Source organism: Myxocyprinus asiaticus, chromosome 7 (assembly GCF_019703515.2).
Source record: "Myxocyprinus asiaticus isolate MX2 ecotype Aquarium Trade chromosome 7, UBuf_Myxa_2, whole genome shotgun sequence".
Lineage (NCBI taxonomy): Eukaryota > Metazoa > Chordata > Actinopteri > Cypriniformes > Catostomidae > Myxocyprinus > Myxocyprinus asiaticus.
This window is the reverse complement of record NC_059350.1, coordinates 5365700-5386231: the sequence shown is the minus strand read 5'-3', so window position 1 is coordinate 5386231 and position 20532 is coordinate 5365700. Positions and strand designations below refer to the sequence as shown.

Genomic DNA, 20532 nt, shown 5'->3' with positions numbered 1-20532 from the left:
CACTCCCACACTTAATACATGTGCTGTACTTCTGTAAATTCTTCAAAACTTGACCAGTGACTGCAAACACAATGCGGGTTATTAGCAATCAGCAATTTATTGACATTCAAATGTTTAAAAAGGTTTAAAAGCTTTTAAAGATGTGTCTGGCCATTAAGACACCTGAACATCAGCAATGCAATATTTCATATGAAACATTCACCAGCAAATATAAAAGTATAAAATAAACATGAAAAAAAAAATTGAAAAAGTTAAACATGAAAAAGTTAAAAACATGAAAAAGTTAAAGGCATCCTTTTTCACAAATTATAAAAGCAAGAGTCATGAACATATGATATAGTACATGCAGTGCACAGTACAGTACGTGCCCACTATAATACAGTACTGTAATGTAAAGAACACCCATCATTGTTTAAAATATTTAACTGCATGGTTTTTTATAGTTAATCACAGACTTTGAAAATGCTGAAATATGACTCAATATATATACGTCTTACTTGTCAAGATGTATATTAATGTGCATGTGTAGAAATATTGGACATTATTCATATTTATAAAGTTACATTTCCACACCACACCACACTGAGTGGGAGCTCTTACGTAGAAGAAAAATAGAGAAAAAATAGGTTGCGCTAATCTATCTTTCACGATATTTTCCACATTTTCTCTGCTGTATGTGGTATATGTGTGGATTTTCTCTCTCTCCCTGGAGAGAGTGTAAGTGTTTGACTGCGTCAAAGAGAGAGAGAGAAAGCGTGCACGCAACTGATGATGTGCTCTCATTTCAACACAAGAGAAATGAAAGCTTGAGCAAATTGCTCCGTGTTCACTCTTTTTACATTTTAGCGTTATTCCAAATATATTTGCATAGCCTATATTTGAAAATGTTTCAGAATGCAGTATGTGGACTAAGGATTATTCCTCTTGCTATCACCATATGGAATAAGCGCAACTGAATTAATGTGATTCTTGACTAGTAGGCACCAACCCAATGCGTTGACTAGTGGGAGAACTAACCAACAAGTCAACTAAACTGTACACCCTCTAATACAGATATTACATGCAACTGACCACGTGAGAAGCAAATTTCCGGGTTTCCGGGACCTTTCTCTGTGTAAGGTCCACCAGGTTACATCACAAAGGTTCCACCCTATTGCAGCTAGTGTTTAGATAGATCTCACACAGAATAGAATAGAATGCCAGAATCTAATGTCAAATTGGTCATTACGTTAATCACGTTACAAAAATAAACAATGTGTCAAACATTGTAAATTAATTGCATGTGTTAATTTCGACAGCCCTAGTTTAGACGCTTTTGAACTGCAGTTTTGTTCAATGTGAAAACTGCATTTGCAACTGAAGCTCCATTTATAATGCAATACAGCTGTTTAACTGCACTGAACTGCAGGTGAACTACACAAACTGCATTGAATTGAGATTGTACTACACTGAACTCCTGTTGTTTTGCAATGTATTGCAGTTATACCAGTGTGGAATGCAGGTATACTTCACTGAACTGTAGTAGTACTACACTGACCTGCAATTGTGCTTCAGTGCACTATATCAGTACTGCAGTTAAAAGGCATTGTAAGTACAGTACAGTTTGTCATTGTGCAGTTCAACATCATTGTATTACACAAAACTGCACCTTTTACTACATAGATTGCTGTAATACTGCAATCAGACTTCAGTTTAACTGCAGTTCATTTTTGTAAGGGAAAGATGAGTGTGCAGGAGAGATTGAGGGAAGAGAGGCAGTTGATTGATCGATCAGTGCGTTCTTTCCTGTCTGATGTGCCCGTGCCCTCCGAGGACTAATATTGGTCTTTGCTAATATAAATCTTGAGCTTGAGATAGCTGCACATGTATCTTCAATTCTGTCATAGTTCATTTAACAGCACTGCCACAGAGGAAATGCAGGAAAATAAAACATACAGTTGAACTTGACAACAACAATACTATCAAGCTTTTTTTTTTTTTTTCTGCAGGAGCTAGATTTTACATTGATATCAAGTGGCAAACCAACACAGTACCAAAACTGTTTTCCTAATGATGCAGATTTGATTGATAATGTTTTCTTCATCTGTATTTAGCATAATTTTTTCCCTGCTGTTTGCAACCCTATAAGAATGGACCTGCCACCCATTTTTGGATTGTGACCCAGCAGTTAAAAACAACTGCAACTCCTTTCAACTCCTTTTCTCCTTAGGCGAATTGATTCTTAAAGATAACTTATAAACCTTAAAAGACAGACCTATTGTGAGCTCTGAGGTTGTCAGTCGATGGTATATGCTTCTGTTGAAGTCATTAGTCTGTGTTTTTTCAACTTCATTTAAAAAAAAAAGTGTTTAGTTGCAGAATTCCTGGTTAAGAACCATACTATTCATACTAAGACAAAGATCCAAAAATCAGAGTATCTCTGCAAGCAATTTGTGTCAAAAGAGCTCTGCAGCATGGCCAGTTCCATGATGCACTGCAAATGACACAATCGAGCCAGTTTCCCTACACTCTCAACCTACTTATAAATTTATATATGTCTGATTTTTTTTACAATAAAATTAAAATATATTTATTTTAGTTTACTTTAGGTTAGTTAAGACCAAAATGTTGGTTGTCTTTTATGTGGACCCACGCAGTTTCTCCTCTGAATGCGCTTTCTCCTTAATGTCGTAGGACGACAGTTTTAATGACCCTACTGGGAATGCTGCCCATACTAAAATCTACACTAAACAGTGCAGAAATATGGTGGTTGCTTAGCAACCACACAAGAATGCTACCCACCACATGAAACACACTTACAAACTCTGCCAAAGAAGCACTGTGATAACTCCAGTTAGTAGCTGAAGTATCCAGTTACATTTAACATTAAACAAATTGCTTAACGGTGCAGTGTGCAATTTTTGTACAACTAGCAGGCCCAAACAAAATTTATAAAGTATAAAGCAAATTGTGATAAAGTGAAAAAAAAGTTTTTTTTAAACATGTTTCAAACACTCCACTTATCTTCTATTGTTTGGACAAACGGGTAGTCCTGCCCCAAAATCACGCCATTGGTTGAGACATTATGTCTAGCACAACAGAGCGCAACAGTGCCCGCCCACTTTTTCAGCCACCTTGGTTCTGGGATTATATTGCTAATAAGTGGTAAGTATTTTACCCATTCATTTTTTTTTTTTTTTACGTAGGGATTTCATAAAGTACTTCATAAAATAGTTGTAAGCCATGAACCAAACCAACCAACTCCAAGGTGAATCACAACATGACAAACATTGATATGAAGCAAAAAGTATTTGAAAATCACATAAAAAGACAAAGGTACAAGACTGTGTAATTTCTTTAATTAAGGAAAGAACTACAATCCCATGAAGCATAATGACGTAATCGAAATAAAAACAATGGAAAATAGAAAACTACTGATTTAAAGTAGTTGATTATAAGTTCACCATCATCCCAGCTATTCTCTGGACTAAATTAAACGAACTCTCTGTTCCCACCTCTATCTGTCAGTGGATCACCAGCTTTCTGACAGATAGGCAGCAGGTAGTGAGACAGGGGAAATTAACTTCCAGCACATGTACAATCAGCACTGGTGCCCCCCAGGGATGTGTGCTCTCCCCACTACTCTTCTTCCTGTACACAAATGACTGCATGACCAAGGACCACTCTGTCAAGCTCCTGAAGTTTGCATATGACTTTACTGTCTTCGGCCTCATCCAAGATGATGATGAGACTGCATACAGAAGGGAGGTTGAACAGCTGGCTGTCTGGTGCAATCAAAACAACCTGGAGCTGAACACGCTCAAAACAGTGGAGATCATTGTGGACTTTAGGAGAAACACCCCAACACTGACCCCCCTCACCATTTTAAACAGCACTGTGGCAGCAGTGGAGTCATTCAGGTTCCTGGGCACTACCATCTCACAGGACCTGAAGTGGGAGACCCACATTGACTCCATTGTGAAAAAGGCCCAGCAGAGGTTGTACTTCCTTCTCCAGTTTAGGAAGTTCAACCTGCCACAGGCGCTGCTGATACAGTTCTACTCAGCAGTCATTGAGTCTGTCCTCTGCACTTCAATAACTGTCTGGTTTGGTTCAGCTACGAAATCAGATATCAGAAGACTACAAAGGATAGTTCGGACTGCTGAGCGGATTATTAGATGCCTCCTGCCCTCCCTTCAAGAACTGTACACTTCCAGAATGAGGAAAAGGGCTGGAAAAATCACCCTGGACCCCACTCACCCTGCCCACTACCTCTTTGAACTGTTGCCTTCTGGCCGGGCTACAGAGCACTGAGCACCAGAACCAACGCACAAGAACAGTTTTTTCCCTCAGGCTATCCATCTTATGAACAGTTAAAACTGCCCCATTGATGAATAATTATTGCAATACACAGCTTAGTCTATTTATATTTATGCAACATATCCTACCTCTTCTGCCATTACATTCCCTTGCACTGTATATAACAGATTTGTATTTGTACATGTGTATATATATATATATATATATATATATATATATTTTGTCTTATTGTATATTTCTATATATACTTATATTTTCTATTCGCTTTTTATTTTTATTCTATTTTTTTCATTGTCTCTGTCGTATTGTTTGTGAATTGGAAGCTTCTGTCACCAAGACAAATTCCTTGTATGTGTAAGCATACTTGGCAATAAACTTCATTCTGATTCTGATTACATTTAAAGTACAATTCAAAATATTCAGTAGTAGTAGTTGAGTAGTAAGTAGTTTGAGAGTGATAAGGCCAAAGTATACTTCAGGTGTCCGTGTTGCGGATTCCTCCACGCACATTATATGTCGCGCAAATTGCGTCATCAGTAATGTCGTGCGGCTTGACCATGCGCAGCCTAAAATTTCTTGACTCATGCATGCAGTACTCATCTGTGCGTGACGTCTGCACATGCTTTCCTATTCATTTGTGCCCAGAAAAGGCAACGCGGTCGGCCGGGTGCGATCCGATCCGGAACGCGGAAAAACTAAGTATACCCGGGCCTTTAGGAAGACCGACTCGTTTGCCTCATTCATAGTGCTTCATGGAAGTGGGTGGTCACTGCAGAGCTCACCATGGTTTGTGTTCTGTGATTCTATAGTGGTGGATTGGTACATTTTCCCCTTCAGGAACCAAGTCATTTTAATTGTAGAATCCTCCAGAGGAGGAACAGGGAAGATAAAAGAAAAATATGTCGCGCAACTATCGCTATAGATTTTTGCCGATAATTGATAGTTCCAAAAAGCAACTATCAGCACCGATTAATTTGTAAAATCGATATATCAGTATACCTCTAGTTGAAATAACAAAGACTGAACTTTTAGGGGGGATTTACTAAGAATGAATTGCGGCCATTAAAAGCGCCGATTTTTTGCATTTGCTGCTGAACACAATTTGATCACAGGTTTTAGCTCTGAAATACCCCATGCAAAAGTGGCACTACTGTTTAATGAATTTGCCCCTAAGTGCAGTAATTATTGTTTTTTTTTTTGTTTTTTTTGTCCGAAATCTTCATGTTCATAATAAATCTATTAGGAAGTGATAAAATTTACTGTTTTATAACAACAGACAGTTGTAGTTTATAAATGTGTATGCAAAAATTCTGGTTACTTACATTTTTACATTTTCACAAGGGTTACAGTATGTTGCTTCACTGCACACAGTATGCTGATGAATTCTCTTCCTCTCTCTATCTTTCTTTGTAGGGCTGATGGCAGGCGCTGGTCTCTTGCCTCTCTGCCCTCCTCTGGATATGGCACCAACACACCCAGCTCAACGGTAAAAGAGAAATAGACTAATTTATAGAGTAGTGCAGTTTAAATTTTTTTAATCTAAATAGTCATTTAAAAAAGCTGTAAGCGATTTCATTTTTACTGCATTAGACTGCTCACTCCCTTCAACAACACGCCCTCTGTCTCTAAAATCCGCCCTCCAATGATATGTCAACCAACGTGATGTCAGATAACTTGAACACACAAAATAACTGACAGGCAGAGAGTGTTTCTGATTGGTTTAAAAGTGTTGGCCACTCCACATTACTCTTTTTTTACTGTTTAATACAGCCCTATTTCTCAGGACACCTATTTGAGTGATATCTGTAAGGTAATACGGACATTAACGGCACATTTAAACCTTGGAAATTGTATGTAAAGTGAACATATGGGAAGGGTTCAAATTGGAGTCAAAATAGAGTAAAGCAAAATGAATTGAGAATTTAAAAATAGTAGATTGAATAGAGAAGAAGATTAATTAATCTTCTATTAATTGTATGAAATACTGTATTTTGATCATTGCCACCTATTTTTTTCTGATATTAAAGATCTGTTATATAAAACTTCTGAAGCTGAGAAAGCTTTAATAAGAATTTTTACCGTCACTGAAGATAATGAGCTCAACATCACATTCTGCTCATGAATATGGATACCTCTGATTTACATTTACCATATAAGAATATTTAGGGTTTTTTTTGTATCCTCCTTTTTTTATTTAAAAAAAAGAGACTTGTCACTTCATTTTCAGAAAACTCTCACTGTTTCTTTCTTCAACCACTCTCAAACCTGTTATAGAAACACAATGAAAAACAAGGAGGAGGTGTAGACCCCAGATGATAAAATGAAGCCAATTTTTTAAAACATGTTTGAAACAATTATTTTCTTCTCCATTCTTTAAACTTTTAAGCCCTGAAGGTGTTTTTAAAGATTCCCTGTTTCAGTGGCAGACCCAAAATTAAAGGACCCTCTTTGTTTTTTTTTAATGAAATAAGACACTCAGACACTCAGCCTAAGAAACTGCAGACAAATAAAAAAATATATATATTTGTTTTTTATTTTTCTGATTTGACATGATATATTTCAGGGTTTAAATAAGGTAGCTTCAAAATGCTTTTGTTTTGTTTCCAATCATGTCACCTGTAACGGAGTAAATATTTGGGTTGATACGACAAAGCAATCAAAAGTTATAGCATTACAAAAAATAATTTATTCTAGTGTCCATAAAAATCTACAAGTGTCTAAAAGCCTCTCCAAACAAATAAAACATAGTAATTGTACATAAGAACTAATTACACATGCAAATACAACAACGACTAAAGGTATGCTCTCTCCCCAAAGCATGCACGCATGAGTAACAAGATCTCATTCAGTTACATTCTGTGTCATTTGAGCCATCACTGAGTCTGTGTCATGTACTTGGCGCCATCACCTGGTGGCCATATGCAATTACAGTGAACAGTCCTCTCTGCCCATATTTGGATGACTTCCACCTCTGTTTGCAGCGATCTGAATCCTAATACGATTGGTCTAGCATTCCAGGATGCTGGACAACGTACTACATCATTTCCGATGATGTCATCTGATCCAGGAAAGCTAACGTATTTTTAGCCAGATAGCACATTATGTGCTGTGCACATTGTGCTTTGTGTGCATTATCTAATGATCTATGCATTCGATTACATTGTGTGTGGGCTTGTTTAAAATAAATAAGTAATGATATGTGATATGCTTTATGTTCTTTTTAATTTTCTTGAAGTTAAAAGCAAAAACGCAGCATATAAACAACACCTGTTTACATGTAACATGTATGTCAAAGGCATACAGCAATCTTAGCTATTACTTGCTATATTTTTGTCTGTGAGTAATAAAAATAGGCTTGTATTCTACTCTTTGAGAGCTTGCCAATGACAAATGAATCATGGTTATTTGATCAGTTTGATAATAATATGTACAGTGCAAAATTATTAATTATTATTAACACTTCTGATTTGTGTGCAAATTTCAAAGCACTTGTTCAGTTTTGGTCATAATGCCTACATGCACTGTAATGTACAGCTTCAGGTAGCTTTAAAATGCTACCTATTATGTGTTGGTCAAAACTGTAGTTATTAATATTTTAATAATAATTTATGCTATATGCCAGTGTAGGCCTAAAAATTAACAACATTAACTATTACCAGATTAATATACACAGTCTTTCTCTTGCAGACCAGAATTATTGATGACACTGCTTTCTAAAATGTGTATGTACCTGTCCCAATATCACCTGCTTCTGACTAGCAATATCATGTAGCAAATCATGGTTTGGCATTGTGTCTTAATCTATAGGCTCCTTAAAAACAAGCACAAGCTCTTCGATATGTCCCGTTTCAATACACAGGAAAGAAAATTGTGTTTGTCAAACCATTTCATGGGTTCTTTAATCTGTTTAGTTTTGAGGTGACTATGCTAATGGCTAATCACTCTCTAACCAAATCTGTGAATCTGAGTGGCCAACGATGGAGGATGTAGTTGATTGAATTGATGGTTTAATTGGAAGAAATTTATTGGTTAATGTGTTTTCAGAGGCATTGATACTGAGAAAGAGATGTTTATTTGCTTACAGCCTCTCATTGAGTCTACAGTGAGATGTTTGTGTAGAAAGCCAAAGGCATTCACTCACAAACACAAGGGATTCTCAAGTGGAAGCAAAAATCATTACCACTGGCCTGGTTCTTTTGTTCACAATTCACTTGACTCATTTGGGTCGGTAATCTTCATTTATACGTCTGCCCTGGACTTAAAAGACACACAGAAAATGCACAAATAAATGAAGATACACAACTCAAGTGCGACATGGCTGTCTCTCTCTAGAAACCACAAACAAATAAACTCCATTTCAGGTTGTGCCTAACAAACAACCCTTAATAACATGTTGAAACATCTTGGAACATGTCTTGCTCTGTATTTTTACATTACTCCATGCTTCTTGCTCTCACATGTAAATATCCACACAAATACAGTGGCAAGAAAGAGTATGTGAACCTTTTGAATTTAGCTGGTTTTCTGCATTAATTGGTCATAAACTGTGATCTCATCATCTGTAGGATATCTTGATAAACTTGGGAATTCATTTTTCCCTCGATGATGGCAAGCGGTCCAGGCCCCTAAGCAGCAAAGCAGCCCCAAATCATGATGCTCCCTCCACCGTACTTCACCGTTGGGATGATGTTTTCACGTTGGTATGCGGTGCCCTTTTTATGCCATACGTAGTGCTGCGTGTTCTTCCCAATCAATTCAGCATTAGTTTCATCAGTCCACAAAACATTTTCTCAGTAGTGTTGTGGAGTGTCAAGGTGGTCTTTGACAAACTTCAAATGCCCAGCAATGTTTTTGATGGAAAGCAGCAGCTTCCTTCATGGTGTCTTGCCATGGACACTATGCCTGTTTAATGTTTGCGTATAGTAGATTCATGAACAGAGATGTTAACCAGTTCCAGTGATTCCTTCAAGTCATTAGCTGTCACTCTAGGGTTCTTTTTTACCTCATTGAGCATTCTGCGGTGTGTCCTTTGAGTCATCTTGGCTGAACGGCCACTTCTAGGGAGAGTAGCTACAGTACTAAATCATCTCTATTTATAGACAATTTGTCTAACTGTGGACAGTTGAATATCTAAGCTATTCGAGATAACTTTGTAACCCTTTCCAGCTTTATGCAAAGCAACAATTCTTGATCGTAGGTCTTCTGAGATCTCTTTTTTGCAAGGCATGGCCCATGTCAGCAGATACTTCTTGTGAATAGCAAACTCAAAATGTTTGAGTGCTTTTTATAAGTCAAAGTCACTCTAACCCACACCTCTAATCTTTTTTCATTAATTGGATGCCAGGTTTGCCAACTCCTGACTGTTGATGTCAATAGCCTAGCGGTTCACATACATTTTCCAACCTAGACTGTGAATTTTTAAATGATCAGTATGTACAAGAGCAATACAGTAATTTGTGTGTTATTTGTTAAAACAGATTGTGTTTGTTCATTATTGTAACTTAGATGAAGGTCAAACCAGATTTTAAGACAAATTTATACATAAATGCTAATAATTCCAAACTTTTTCTTGCCACTGTAGATCTACTACGGTATGAACAGTGTAGCAAAATCTCTACTGGTTGCCACATTTCTACCGTTGCATAGTATACCATCCTACAGCCCAGCCCTACACTGAAGTATAATGTGTAGCATTCATATGCATGGAGTTATTGTTTACTCTGTTATTGTTGTTATGCTTTTAAGTCTTCCAGCTCGTCTCAAGAGCGGCTGCATCAGTTGCCGTTTCAGCCCACTCTGGACGAGCTGCATTTTCTATCCAAACACTTCGGCAGCACTGAGAGCATCACTGATGATGATGGACGTAGATCACCACATGTGCGGCCACGCTCTCGGAGTCTTAGGTAAACATCTGCACATTTAAGCAAACTCACTTGAGGTACATACATACACAACCAGTCAAAAGGCTTATGCTTAAATGCTTGAAATTGGTTTTGTAGACAATTATAAATTGTGACTATATTATATTTTCTTTATGAAAGTCTTTTTTTTCTCTCTCTCTTTGAATTTGTTGTGAAAGAAACCCACCACTACCAGCAATTACCCAGCATGTGGGGAACTCCTTCAATACTGTTTAAAATGCATCTGGGGATGCACCTCATGCAGGGGACTTTGAAGAAGCTAATAATATAAGAAGAATATCGATACTTCCTTTTGTGTTATTTCATAGTTTGATGACTTTAATACTAAAATGTTAAAAATCTAAAAAATAAATAATGAGAAAACATCCAAACTTTTGATTGGTAGTGTATATGCTCTCAAATGCAAAGAGTGATTTAAATATAAATAATTATAATCATTTTAGAACACCTCACTTGCTCCTTCCTGTACTTAACATTCTTCCTCTCTCTGACTCTTTTGTAGTCCAGGGCGCTCACCATCCTGCTGTGACAATGAGATTGTTATGATGAACCATGTTTATAAGGAGCGCTTCCCTAAGGTTAGAGAAACACATGCATTCTCTAGCCTAATATAAGATCATTAAGTGTCTTCACTGTTTTTAAAATCTTATAATTTGTGTATAAGTTATAGCACAGAAATTTTAGCTGTCCCAAATGATGCACTAAACACTATGCACTTACAATATACAATATGCATTCAGTCATTAAATGTATGAATTTTGGAACAAATGGAACACAGAGCTTTTTTACTACGTGAGAGCATTCGCCGTTTAACAGCTGACAGAAGTATGCGATGTGTTGCCGTTAGCTTTAGCGCATTAGCAAACCTCAATTCAAAACTTGTATGTCAAACAACGAACATATTCAGACAGCGTGGGGTGAAGATAAAGCATTCAACTCACATTTGTAAGGTTACTAGTTGCTACATTCTCCATTATTTACAATTTATTTGTCTACGCCCCTTCCGCTACATTTGGCAAGCCAAGTGTCCAACATTCCATGCTCCGTTTTGACAGTACAAGAAGTACATCATCCGGGTACTCGTGCTTACTTATTTTTGTTGCGTTCTCAGTGTTAACATACTACTCGCACTACATAGATTAGTGCAGAAGTGTGCGGTTTGGGACACACCTTATATCTGCCAAATGTTATTTAATTACTGGACATACTTATATTTTGGTGAGATGTTTGGCTCAGGGTCCAAATTTTGCAACATCAGCCAATTGCTGTAAATTAATTTTATCAATTATTAAATTAAATAAATTATATTAATTATAAAATGAATAAAATAAATTCATTTTAATTCTAAACATTAAAAAATATGTTATTTAAATTGTAAAGTAGTTTCGTATCATGTTAATATTTGTTGTACTGCCTTCAATTTATACTGATTCAAATAAAAATGTAAATTTTTATGCACCAAAGCCAAATTTTCCATGCATTATGATTTGACACTTGGTGGTTAATTTTGGACCCTGATTTCAACCCCAAAATGAACAAATAGGATGGTTTGTCTGTGTGATTGTAACCCCAAAAATATCCCCCATGAAATGTTATTTAAACATTGTCCATGCATTGTGTTCAGGCCACAGCTCAGATGGAGGAGCGTTTGGCAGACTTTATCGAATCATATTCACCTGAGAACGTGTTGCCGCTGGCCGATGGGGTCCTCAGCTTCATCCACCATCAGATCGCCGAGCTTTCCCGAAACTGTCTGACCAAATCTCGTGAAGGCCTCATCACCACCGTCTACTTCTATGAACTCCAGGAAAACCTTGAGAAACTACTGAATGATGTGAGCGTGTGCCAATATATATAGTCAGTTTATGCGTGTGATTTTCATCTGATACTGTATATACTGTATATAAAGTCAAGTCTCACTTTATTAAAGGTAATATTACATTAGCTCAATGTTTATCATTTGGGTTTTTATTATTTTAAGTGAGTGACTCTACAATAAGTGGACTTTTCTGTCCTCTTGATAAAATGCAGTAGTTTGAAGAAGTAGTCCAAAGTGCTCTTTGTTGAAGAATCAACCATTTATGTATCTTTATTTTTGTAATGATCATCCTCTCTCGATCTATTTGTCAGGCGTATGAGCGATCAGAGAGTTCAGAGCTCACCTTCATCACAGAGCTGGTGAAGAAACTCTTCATCATCATCTCTCGCCCTGCCCGACTGCTCGAATGCCTGGTAAGAGCTACACACACAAACACACACTGAAACAAATGCGACTTGAACCGCCTGTCACTGGCTTGGTCGTCTCCTTAACCTACGTTCTGCGGTCGCCATGGCAACTGTCTGATGGGGTCGCCAAGGGTCAGCAGAAGAAAGTACGATGCGCTGAATAGCTTCAGAGTAACAAAACCCACAGCTGGTGTTATCAAACACAAAAGCCCCCGGAACATGTGTTTAGTATTCCAGTCTGCAGGCGTAACATACAAATCCTATCTTTTTTAAACACACATCAAAGTTTTTTGTCCTTCCTGTTTGATTTCACTTCCGACATTACCGACTGTGTTTACATTAATACCTCGCCAAGACATACAAGGTTGACAGTCAGCACTATCTAGTGTTGTTAGTTAACTTTTTTGAGTAGTTTGCCACCATAAACGCTGAATATTCTTCTAAACGTGGTTATTAAAGGTGAAATGTACTCTATGCAAGTACGTGAGTGCTGACGCTTCTAGCTATGCAAGCTGTATTTTGTGCGTTGTTACATCCCAAAATGTGACAGACCGCAAATCATAACAGGAGTATACGCTGCAGTTTTAATGTTGCCACAGGTGCCGCTATAATGGACATTAGTTTGAACTGTCCATTTCTACCGTGAGTTTTCTCTTTCAAATCAGCTACTGTCATGGCGCAGCGACATTTTGAAAAGAATATTGCCGAGCAAATAAGTCAAAGTCAGTATATTTATAGCAACATACCTGAATAATAACACATCTAGTTTAATGGCACAGACTTTTGAAGGTAACTCTATCGCCCCCTTGAGCACTGAGTTTTTTTACCGCCACAGTAACGCAAGAATGCACGTTAAGCATGTTCAACCTGAGCGCGTTGGAAATGCGCTGGCCTCGCGCTGGCCACGCGCTTGCATATGCCTACGCTTACTTGCGTAAAGTGTGTTTTTGGCCCAAGATTAAACAAGCATGCTTGTTATTTTCCTGTTCTCTTCTGGAAATACTGGAAATGTTTACTCATACCATATTATGCCACATATTGATAATTATGCACATTAAATTAAATTAAATTAAATGATAAAATTCTTATTAATGTCCCTTCTTCGTGACAGCAACGGCTCAACTTTGAGTGTTGCCACCTTGTGGACCCACTAATTAGTGCAAATAATTCCAGGCACGTGCACATACTGCACGTTTAGAAAAATCAGGCCTTATGTGTTCAGTGCTCGAGCACACTGCTGATGACGAGATTTGCGTCACGCAACCTGCACGCAATCGCCTAGCATTTTGGTCTGACCAAAGTTTATTTCTTCTTTAGAATATCAGGTATGAATCGGATTTAGAGACGCATATGAAAGTGGCCAAAATCGAATGCGAAAAAAATCTGATATCTTTTTGTGCTGTTAACACACATCTGATCCGATCTGCACCTGGTGTCAGTGAAAAAATTTGAATTGTTTGTCAGTGTAAATGCAGACCCATTCATTGGCAGTATAGATCTGTAGAGCGGGCATGAGAATGCTGAGAAACTCCTGTTCTTTTTGTGTGTAGTCGTCTTTGGGGGGGGATGTTTAAAAATGGAAAATTAACCTTGTTGCCATGTCAGGTGTCATCTTTGGACATCTGTTTTCACTAGTGAAAGTCACCTTTTTGTGGCCTATATTCATTATTCCTAGAAATATATATAAGCGCATTTGGTGAATTCCCACGAAATCTGTTAAGAAAATGTCCTGGTGCAATTTTACTCCAAAATCAAAAGAAACAAAAAAGAAATAATATTTTGCATATAGAAAATGAAGGATATTTTAGAAGGCATTACAATTTTTTTTTTACATTCTTATATTATTTTATGACAGTTACATACATTTTACCCCACAATTCTCATTACCGCGATGCAAAAAAAGATTGTAATTATGATATTGTCATTATCGCAGTGAAAAAATTATATATTATTTAAAGGAATAGTTCACCCAAAAATGAAAATGGTCTCAACATTTACTCACCCTCATGCCATCCCAGATGTGTATGACTTTCTTTCTTCTGCTGAACACAAAGCTTTTTAGAAGAACATTTCAGCTCTGTTGGTCCATACGATGCAAGTGAATGGTGGCCAGAACTTTGAAGCTCCAAAAAGCACATAAAGTCAGCATAAAAGTAATCCATATGAGTGGTTTAATCCATGTCTTCAGTAGTGATATGATAGGTGTGGGTGAGATCGCAACAATATTTAAGTCCTTTCTTTCTTTAAATCTCCACTTTCACTTTCAGATGTCATAGTGAAACTAAACAGGCACCACATGTGACTTTCAGATGTGAAAGTGAAAGTGGAGATTTAGGGTAAAAAGGACTTTGATTTTGATCTGTTTATTATTCATTTTCTTTATGCATATAATTTCATCTTTTTTTATTGATATGGGTTAAATATGACCAGGACATTTCCTTGACAGGTTTTCTCAGAATCACACGTTTAGGAGGTCAAACATCATTCAACAATTATATATCAAATATTATACAACAGTTTGTTTCGGTCCTCTAATCTGATTGGACAAGCATAATTCCAAGTGTGCTGATATTTAAAATATCGGTACTGGAATGTTTCACTATTTGTATCACTTTGCACTTGAAACACTTGAAACGTCAAGCAATCCGAATCAAGCATTCATCAGCGCCATTAAATAATGTCTCTGTTTGTTCAGGAGTTTAACCCTGAAGAATTCTACCATCTACTGGAGGCAGCAGAAGACCACGCTAAAGAGGGGCATCTGATTAAAACGGACATCCCACGATACATCATCAGCCAGCTCGGTCTGACCAGAGACCCTCTGGAAGGTGAGAGAAGCAAACTCAGTGGAAGGAACAAGAGGGAATCTCATTTGAATTTGTTGGCATTTTATGTAACGTGCGCACATACATTTTTGTTCATTTGGATAGACACTGAAACATACAATATTAATGTATTGACAGCATCTAAAGTATAAAAAGTCTGAAAGAGGACTAGAGGTAGGCAGGGAAATGTAGGTCATACTAAGAGAAGGTTGAGATTATAAAACAGGTGAAGGTGGAACTCGAGCTGTTGGGAGTTTTGTATTCGTGCCAAGAGCGCAGGAAAGGCGTTAACTTTGTTGTGAACCTGACAACACGCAGCCAGCTCAGAGTAATGGGGCTGTTTTATAAAGATATTACAAACCGCCCCTCTGTTCTACTGTTCTCTGCCCTCAATGCACAACTAACACATAGTATTTCAGGGACAAAAGCACTAATAAAATGGATTTTTGCTGCTTGGTCAGTTTAGTTAATTAAAATAAGCTAATGCAACACAATTGAATATTTCATTGCATGCAATCAATACACATTTTTAGAATGGAAGTATACTTAATGCATTTGCACTAGAACTACATGACATTTTGGTAACACTTTCTATGAAGCCCATATTCATAATGCATTGCAAAGGCATTATAATGCATTAGTAAGGTCTCATAATACACCTTATAATATGTTATAACTTCTCATAAATAATTGTAACCACAATTATAATACATTATAATTCTTACCTATTCATAGTTATTCCTTTGAGTATAATGCATTATTACAAAAGCAACATCCAATTTCATCTGCAGAAATTATAATGTGTATATATATATATATATATATATATATATATATATATATATATATATATTTGTAATATATATAAAAGGTATGCTTTAAGTGACAAAAACATCCATAAGATATTTTTAATTGGTTATAAGACATTACAAGTCATTCTGGAAGTTATATACATTACATATGCACAAAATACAAAATAACGCACTTTCAATGTACATTTTGAGAGATTGCGAAAAACACTTGTAAAGCTACAAGGTTTAAATATATCAGAATAAAAAATAAATATGTATGTTGATCACACATGTAGCCAATCTTCTTGGGTGTAAACTAAAATAAAACTGATTCTATAATGGACACTATTCAAAAAAGTTTCATGTTTGTGCATCTTATTTGAAGACTTATTTTATAAATAACTTCCATTATATAAGTTTGACTTGTAAAGTATTGTATGTTACATGTTTATGTTGCTGTTTATAAGAAGATATTTCTTTTGTAACTTTACTTAAAGCAGGCAAAGACCACTAATAATATGACCACGTCATAAAGCCTTTTGACTGTTTTCACTATACAGCACTTATACGATTAACTTTTTTAGCTTCTGCTGTGTTAAAATTGGATGTTGCTTGTGTTATAATGCATTGTACTGTAAAGTATAACTATGAACAGGGAAAGTCTTATAATGTGTTATAGCTGTAGTTATAATTATTTATGAGAAGTTATAACTTATCATAAGGTGTATTATGAGACATTATAAATGCAGTATAATGCATTATAATGCCTTTACAATGCATTATAAATATGGGCTTCACAGAAAGTGTTACCGGAATTTCTTATTGGCTATAACCGGATGTTGCATAAACGTAAAATAATTGATCGAGACCCACACAGATATGCTGTAAATTGGTGCACCAACACAATGGCTCTGTGAGCTACCTTGCCGTCTACTGCCTACAAAGGCAGCTGTCTTTTAAGTCAGCTGCGTCACTGGGAAACTGGGACACTGGGATTAGCTTGGGTCACTCCAATCTAGTGTGAAATTGCCCAGACTCTTTTGACCTACCTCACAAAATTTGTTTCATTCATGTGCAAGATTCCCAGTAAATTAAATTTATAATCCCAAATATTTTGAAGCTGTAATTTTCCACATACTGTTACAGTGAACTCCGCTGTTAAAGACTGTAAAAGAAAGTGCTGTTTTAACCCTATATGCTATTTCTTTTTGTTTGTGTGTTTGTTGTTGATTATTTTATAGTCTATATTTAGATCAGTGATGCTTCACTGTTTTTCTTTCTAGAAAGCCTGCTTCCCGTGTTTCTTTTGAGATGTTGTTTTTAGACTCGATTGTGCAATATGCTGCAAAATTGCTTCTTTAAGGCCAAAAAAATGGCTAATTGTTTATGTATTAAGACAACTTTCTTCATCTATTAAATATGATGCATTTTGCTTCATCATATCTACCATGGTATTACCATGATTTTCTGGAAAGGTACCTTGGCATACCAAGGTATATTAATATTGTATATAACAAAGTACCATGGTATTACTTCACTGTGTCTATAATGTTTTCAATTTGTCTATGAAGTTGTAGCGTTGAATATGTTTAGCATTACAGTACACTTAAAAATGATAACACCATGTTTTTGAAGTACCTTGGTATACCATAGCATATGAATAAGGTAGTCATTCACACCATGGTATATTGTGTATTCTGTGTATATATGATATTGGGCCCTATTTTAAGCACACAAGCGCTAAACGCAATGCCTTAACTTATAAGTGTAAAGACAATGGGCATAGCCATGAAGTATTGGTCTTTTTGTGCAAGCGTGTGCTAAGTGTAGGCGCAAGTGGGTTTGGTGAAATTGCCTGAGCAAGGTGCTAATCGGGTCAATGGAGGTTCTTCTCCAGCACTGTCTCTGTCCTATTACACAGTCAATTCCCTGTCAAGCACCAGTGATATAGACAGTACATTCATAAGAAGCTAGTAGTGTAAATGGACTGTATGCAATGAATTGGAATTGTTAAATGGGACACGTTTCTTTTATACGCATGGAAAATGTGGTTCACGTTAAATTACAGAGAATGTAAGTATTATTAATCATTTTCCTCCACTGGCACACAATTCATGGCTAGGATTAACAGTGATTGAATCGGCATGCACTTCACCGGCCGACATTGATTAAAGAAAATTTAATTAATTTATTGCATCATAATAACAGCAACAAATATTTCTAAATTCAAATTAACGAAACGAAAATATTATCAAAATAACTAAGTGGTAAAAAAAAAATCATACCAAATCCAAACATTTTATTCTACTTCTTCTACCGGCCCCTTTTGCAGTGACTTAAACATAAAAATAAAAATAATAATAATAATAATTGAAAAAATAAACCATGACCTCTAGAAAATGTAACACAAATCTCATAATTTTTTGTTTCAACAAACGGCTTCAACAGTGATCCTCAAGGACATTATTTGATGTTCTGTACTTTCAGAATTTGGACATGAACTTTTTTGCCACCTGCTGGTGAAATCTCCAAATTGCAAATGCAGGACTTTGCACTGAGTTAAGAGGTGGTATTGAAACGTCTTAGTGCAACAACCAAATTCTTAGAAAATAGCAAATTGTGCTTTGCGCCACTTAATTTAGATACATTACTCCCACAGTTTGCATACCTACACTCACAGTAGCATAAACAGTCCCACCCACGGCCATTTGCACTTTGCGCTGGCACGAAAATTGCACTTACAATTTGCGCTCTCACTAAAATTGGATAAGATGTTGCGCACGGTCGTAGCACGTTGTGCTGCGATTTGCGCACTCATGAAAATAGAGGCCATTATCATTGTGGTACCATAACAAAACTTTTTTGTAAACATTGATTTACAAATCTAAAAAAGGTCAAAACATAAGCAGACTGTGCGAATAACACAGTTTATCAAACCATATATACACAAACATATACATTTAGTCCACAAAGGCTGTAAAGATTTCCCTTTTTGGTGTTAAAACATATTTATTACATTGTAATAAAATGTTTATTAACTGAATAGCATCCTCACTTCCAGATATGGTGAATTTGGAGAGTTATGACAGCGAAGGACCGCACACACCAGAGACAGATGACTCAGCAGAAGTAAGTTTTGTGTGTGTGTGTGTGTATGTTTGTGTGTGTGTGTGTGTGTGTGTGTGTGTGTGTGTGTGGGGCATAATAATGTGTAAAAAAAAATTAATCTTAAAGGAAAAGTTCACCCAAATATGAAATTGCTGTCATTATTTAGTCAATATCATGTCGTTCCGAACCTGTATGCTATTATTGATTTAGTGAACCACTAAAAAAAGACAGAAGGAGCAACACTTTTCTCCTTTTATTTTCCACTGGAACAACATGAGGGTGAGTAAATAGAGTAAAAGTTTTCATTTTTGGGTGCACTTCCTCTATAATTGTCTTTTTCTTATGGTTTATTATAGAGAAATTAGTGTGTGAGCTTGCAATTTTCTTATTCTTTAACATGGAAACATATTTTTAATTAGGACTTTGCGAACTTTCACAGCACAACGGGAGCAATTATTCCAGCAGAAGAGATTCAGGATGAAAGTGTTAGAAATGAAACGGCACAGAGAGAGAAATTATGCTGCACTAGACTTTTTCCCTCTATTAATTCTCACTTTTCTCTGGTTTCCTCTCAGGGAAAACTCAAAGCCATGAAACCACCCTGTGAATCAGACTTCCAGACTATCAAACTCATCAGCAATGGAGCGTATGGGTGAGAAGATGTGAACACTATCATTATTCCTCTCAAAACACTTTGAAACTACTCAGCTGTAACATATATGAACATGCACATTACTTAAATAAAAATACTTAAACATTCTATGATGGCACACAGTGAATTTAGATTTAGATTTAGCAACCATGTGCAACTAAAATATTGTGATTCTTTATTATGCAGTTCTTTCAGGTGGACAGAATGGCTCTTTAATAGTGCTACTGAACCACAGTGTTTACAGTTTTCGGGGAAATCAACCTTCAAATTACTTACTGGGAAAAAAATTACACACATCATCTTTCAAATGCTGCCTACATTGGGAGCCTGCTAGGTTTTGGAGCTGTGCATGTGTCTATATATGGTTAAAAATCTCTCTTTGTAGAGCTGTGTATTTGGTGAGACACAGAGAGACACGGCAGCGCTTCGCCATTAAGAAGATCAACAAACAAAACCTGATCCTGAGGAACCAGATCCAGCAGGCATTTGTGGAGCGGGACATTCTGACCTTCGCTGAAAACCCATTCGTAGTCAGCATGTTCTGCTCATTCGAGACTCGCCGACACCTGTGTATGGTCATGGAGTATGTAGAGGGTAAGACATCACACACACTCACACACTTTCTCTGCAGTCTCTCAGCAGAGTGTCTCAAGCGCACAGATGAGAGATGCATAGCTTATCTTATTTTTATAAGCTCATTTGTATTAACA

The 20532-nt window shown here is 36.6% G+C and overlaps 1 protein-coding gene across 3 annotated transcripts in view; it reads left to right on the top strand.

Moving 5' to 3' along the window:
* Positions 1-20532, top strand: part of LOC127444044 (microtubule-associated serine/threonine-protein kinase 1-like) — a 106892-nt gene that overhangs the window by 64194 nt on the left and 22166 nt on the right. For 2 of the 3 annotated variants that reach the window (XM_051703188.1, XM_051703187.1), the window contains exons 5-14: positions 5713-5785; positions 8865-8999; positions 10045-10202; positions 10723-10798; positions 11845-12054; positions 12351-12452; positions 15142-15274; positions 19124-19191; positions 19746-19822; positions 20208-20416. In XM_051703188.1, coding sequence (XP_051559148.1) covers positions 5713-5785; positions 8865-8999; positions 10045-10202; positions 10723-10798; positions 11845-12054; positions 12351-12452; positions 15142-15274; positions 19124-19191; positions 19746-19822; positions 20208-20416 — 1241 coding nt within the window. The remainder of the gene's footprint in view (positions 1-5712; positions 5786-8864; positions 9000-10044; positions 10203-10722; positions 10799-11844; positions 12055-12350; positions 12453-15141; positions 15275-19123; positions 19192-19745; positions 19823-20207; positions 20417-20532) is intronic. The other variant, XM_051703189.1, reaches the window with a different exon arrangement.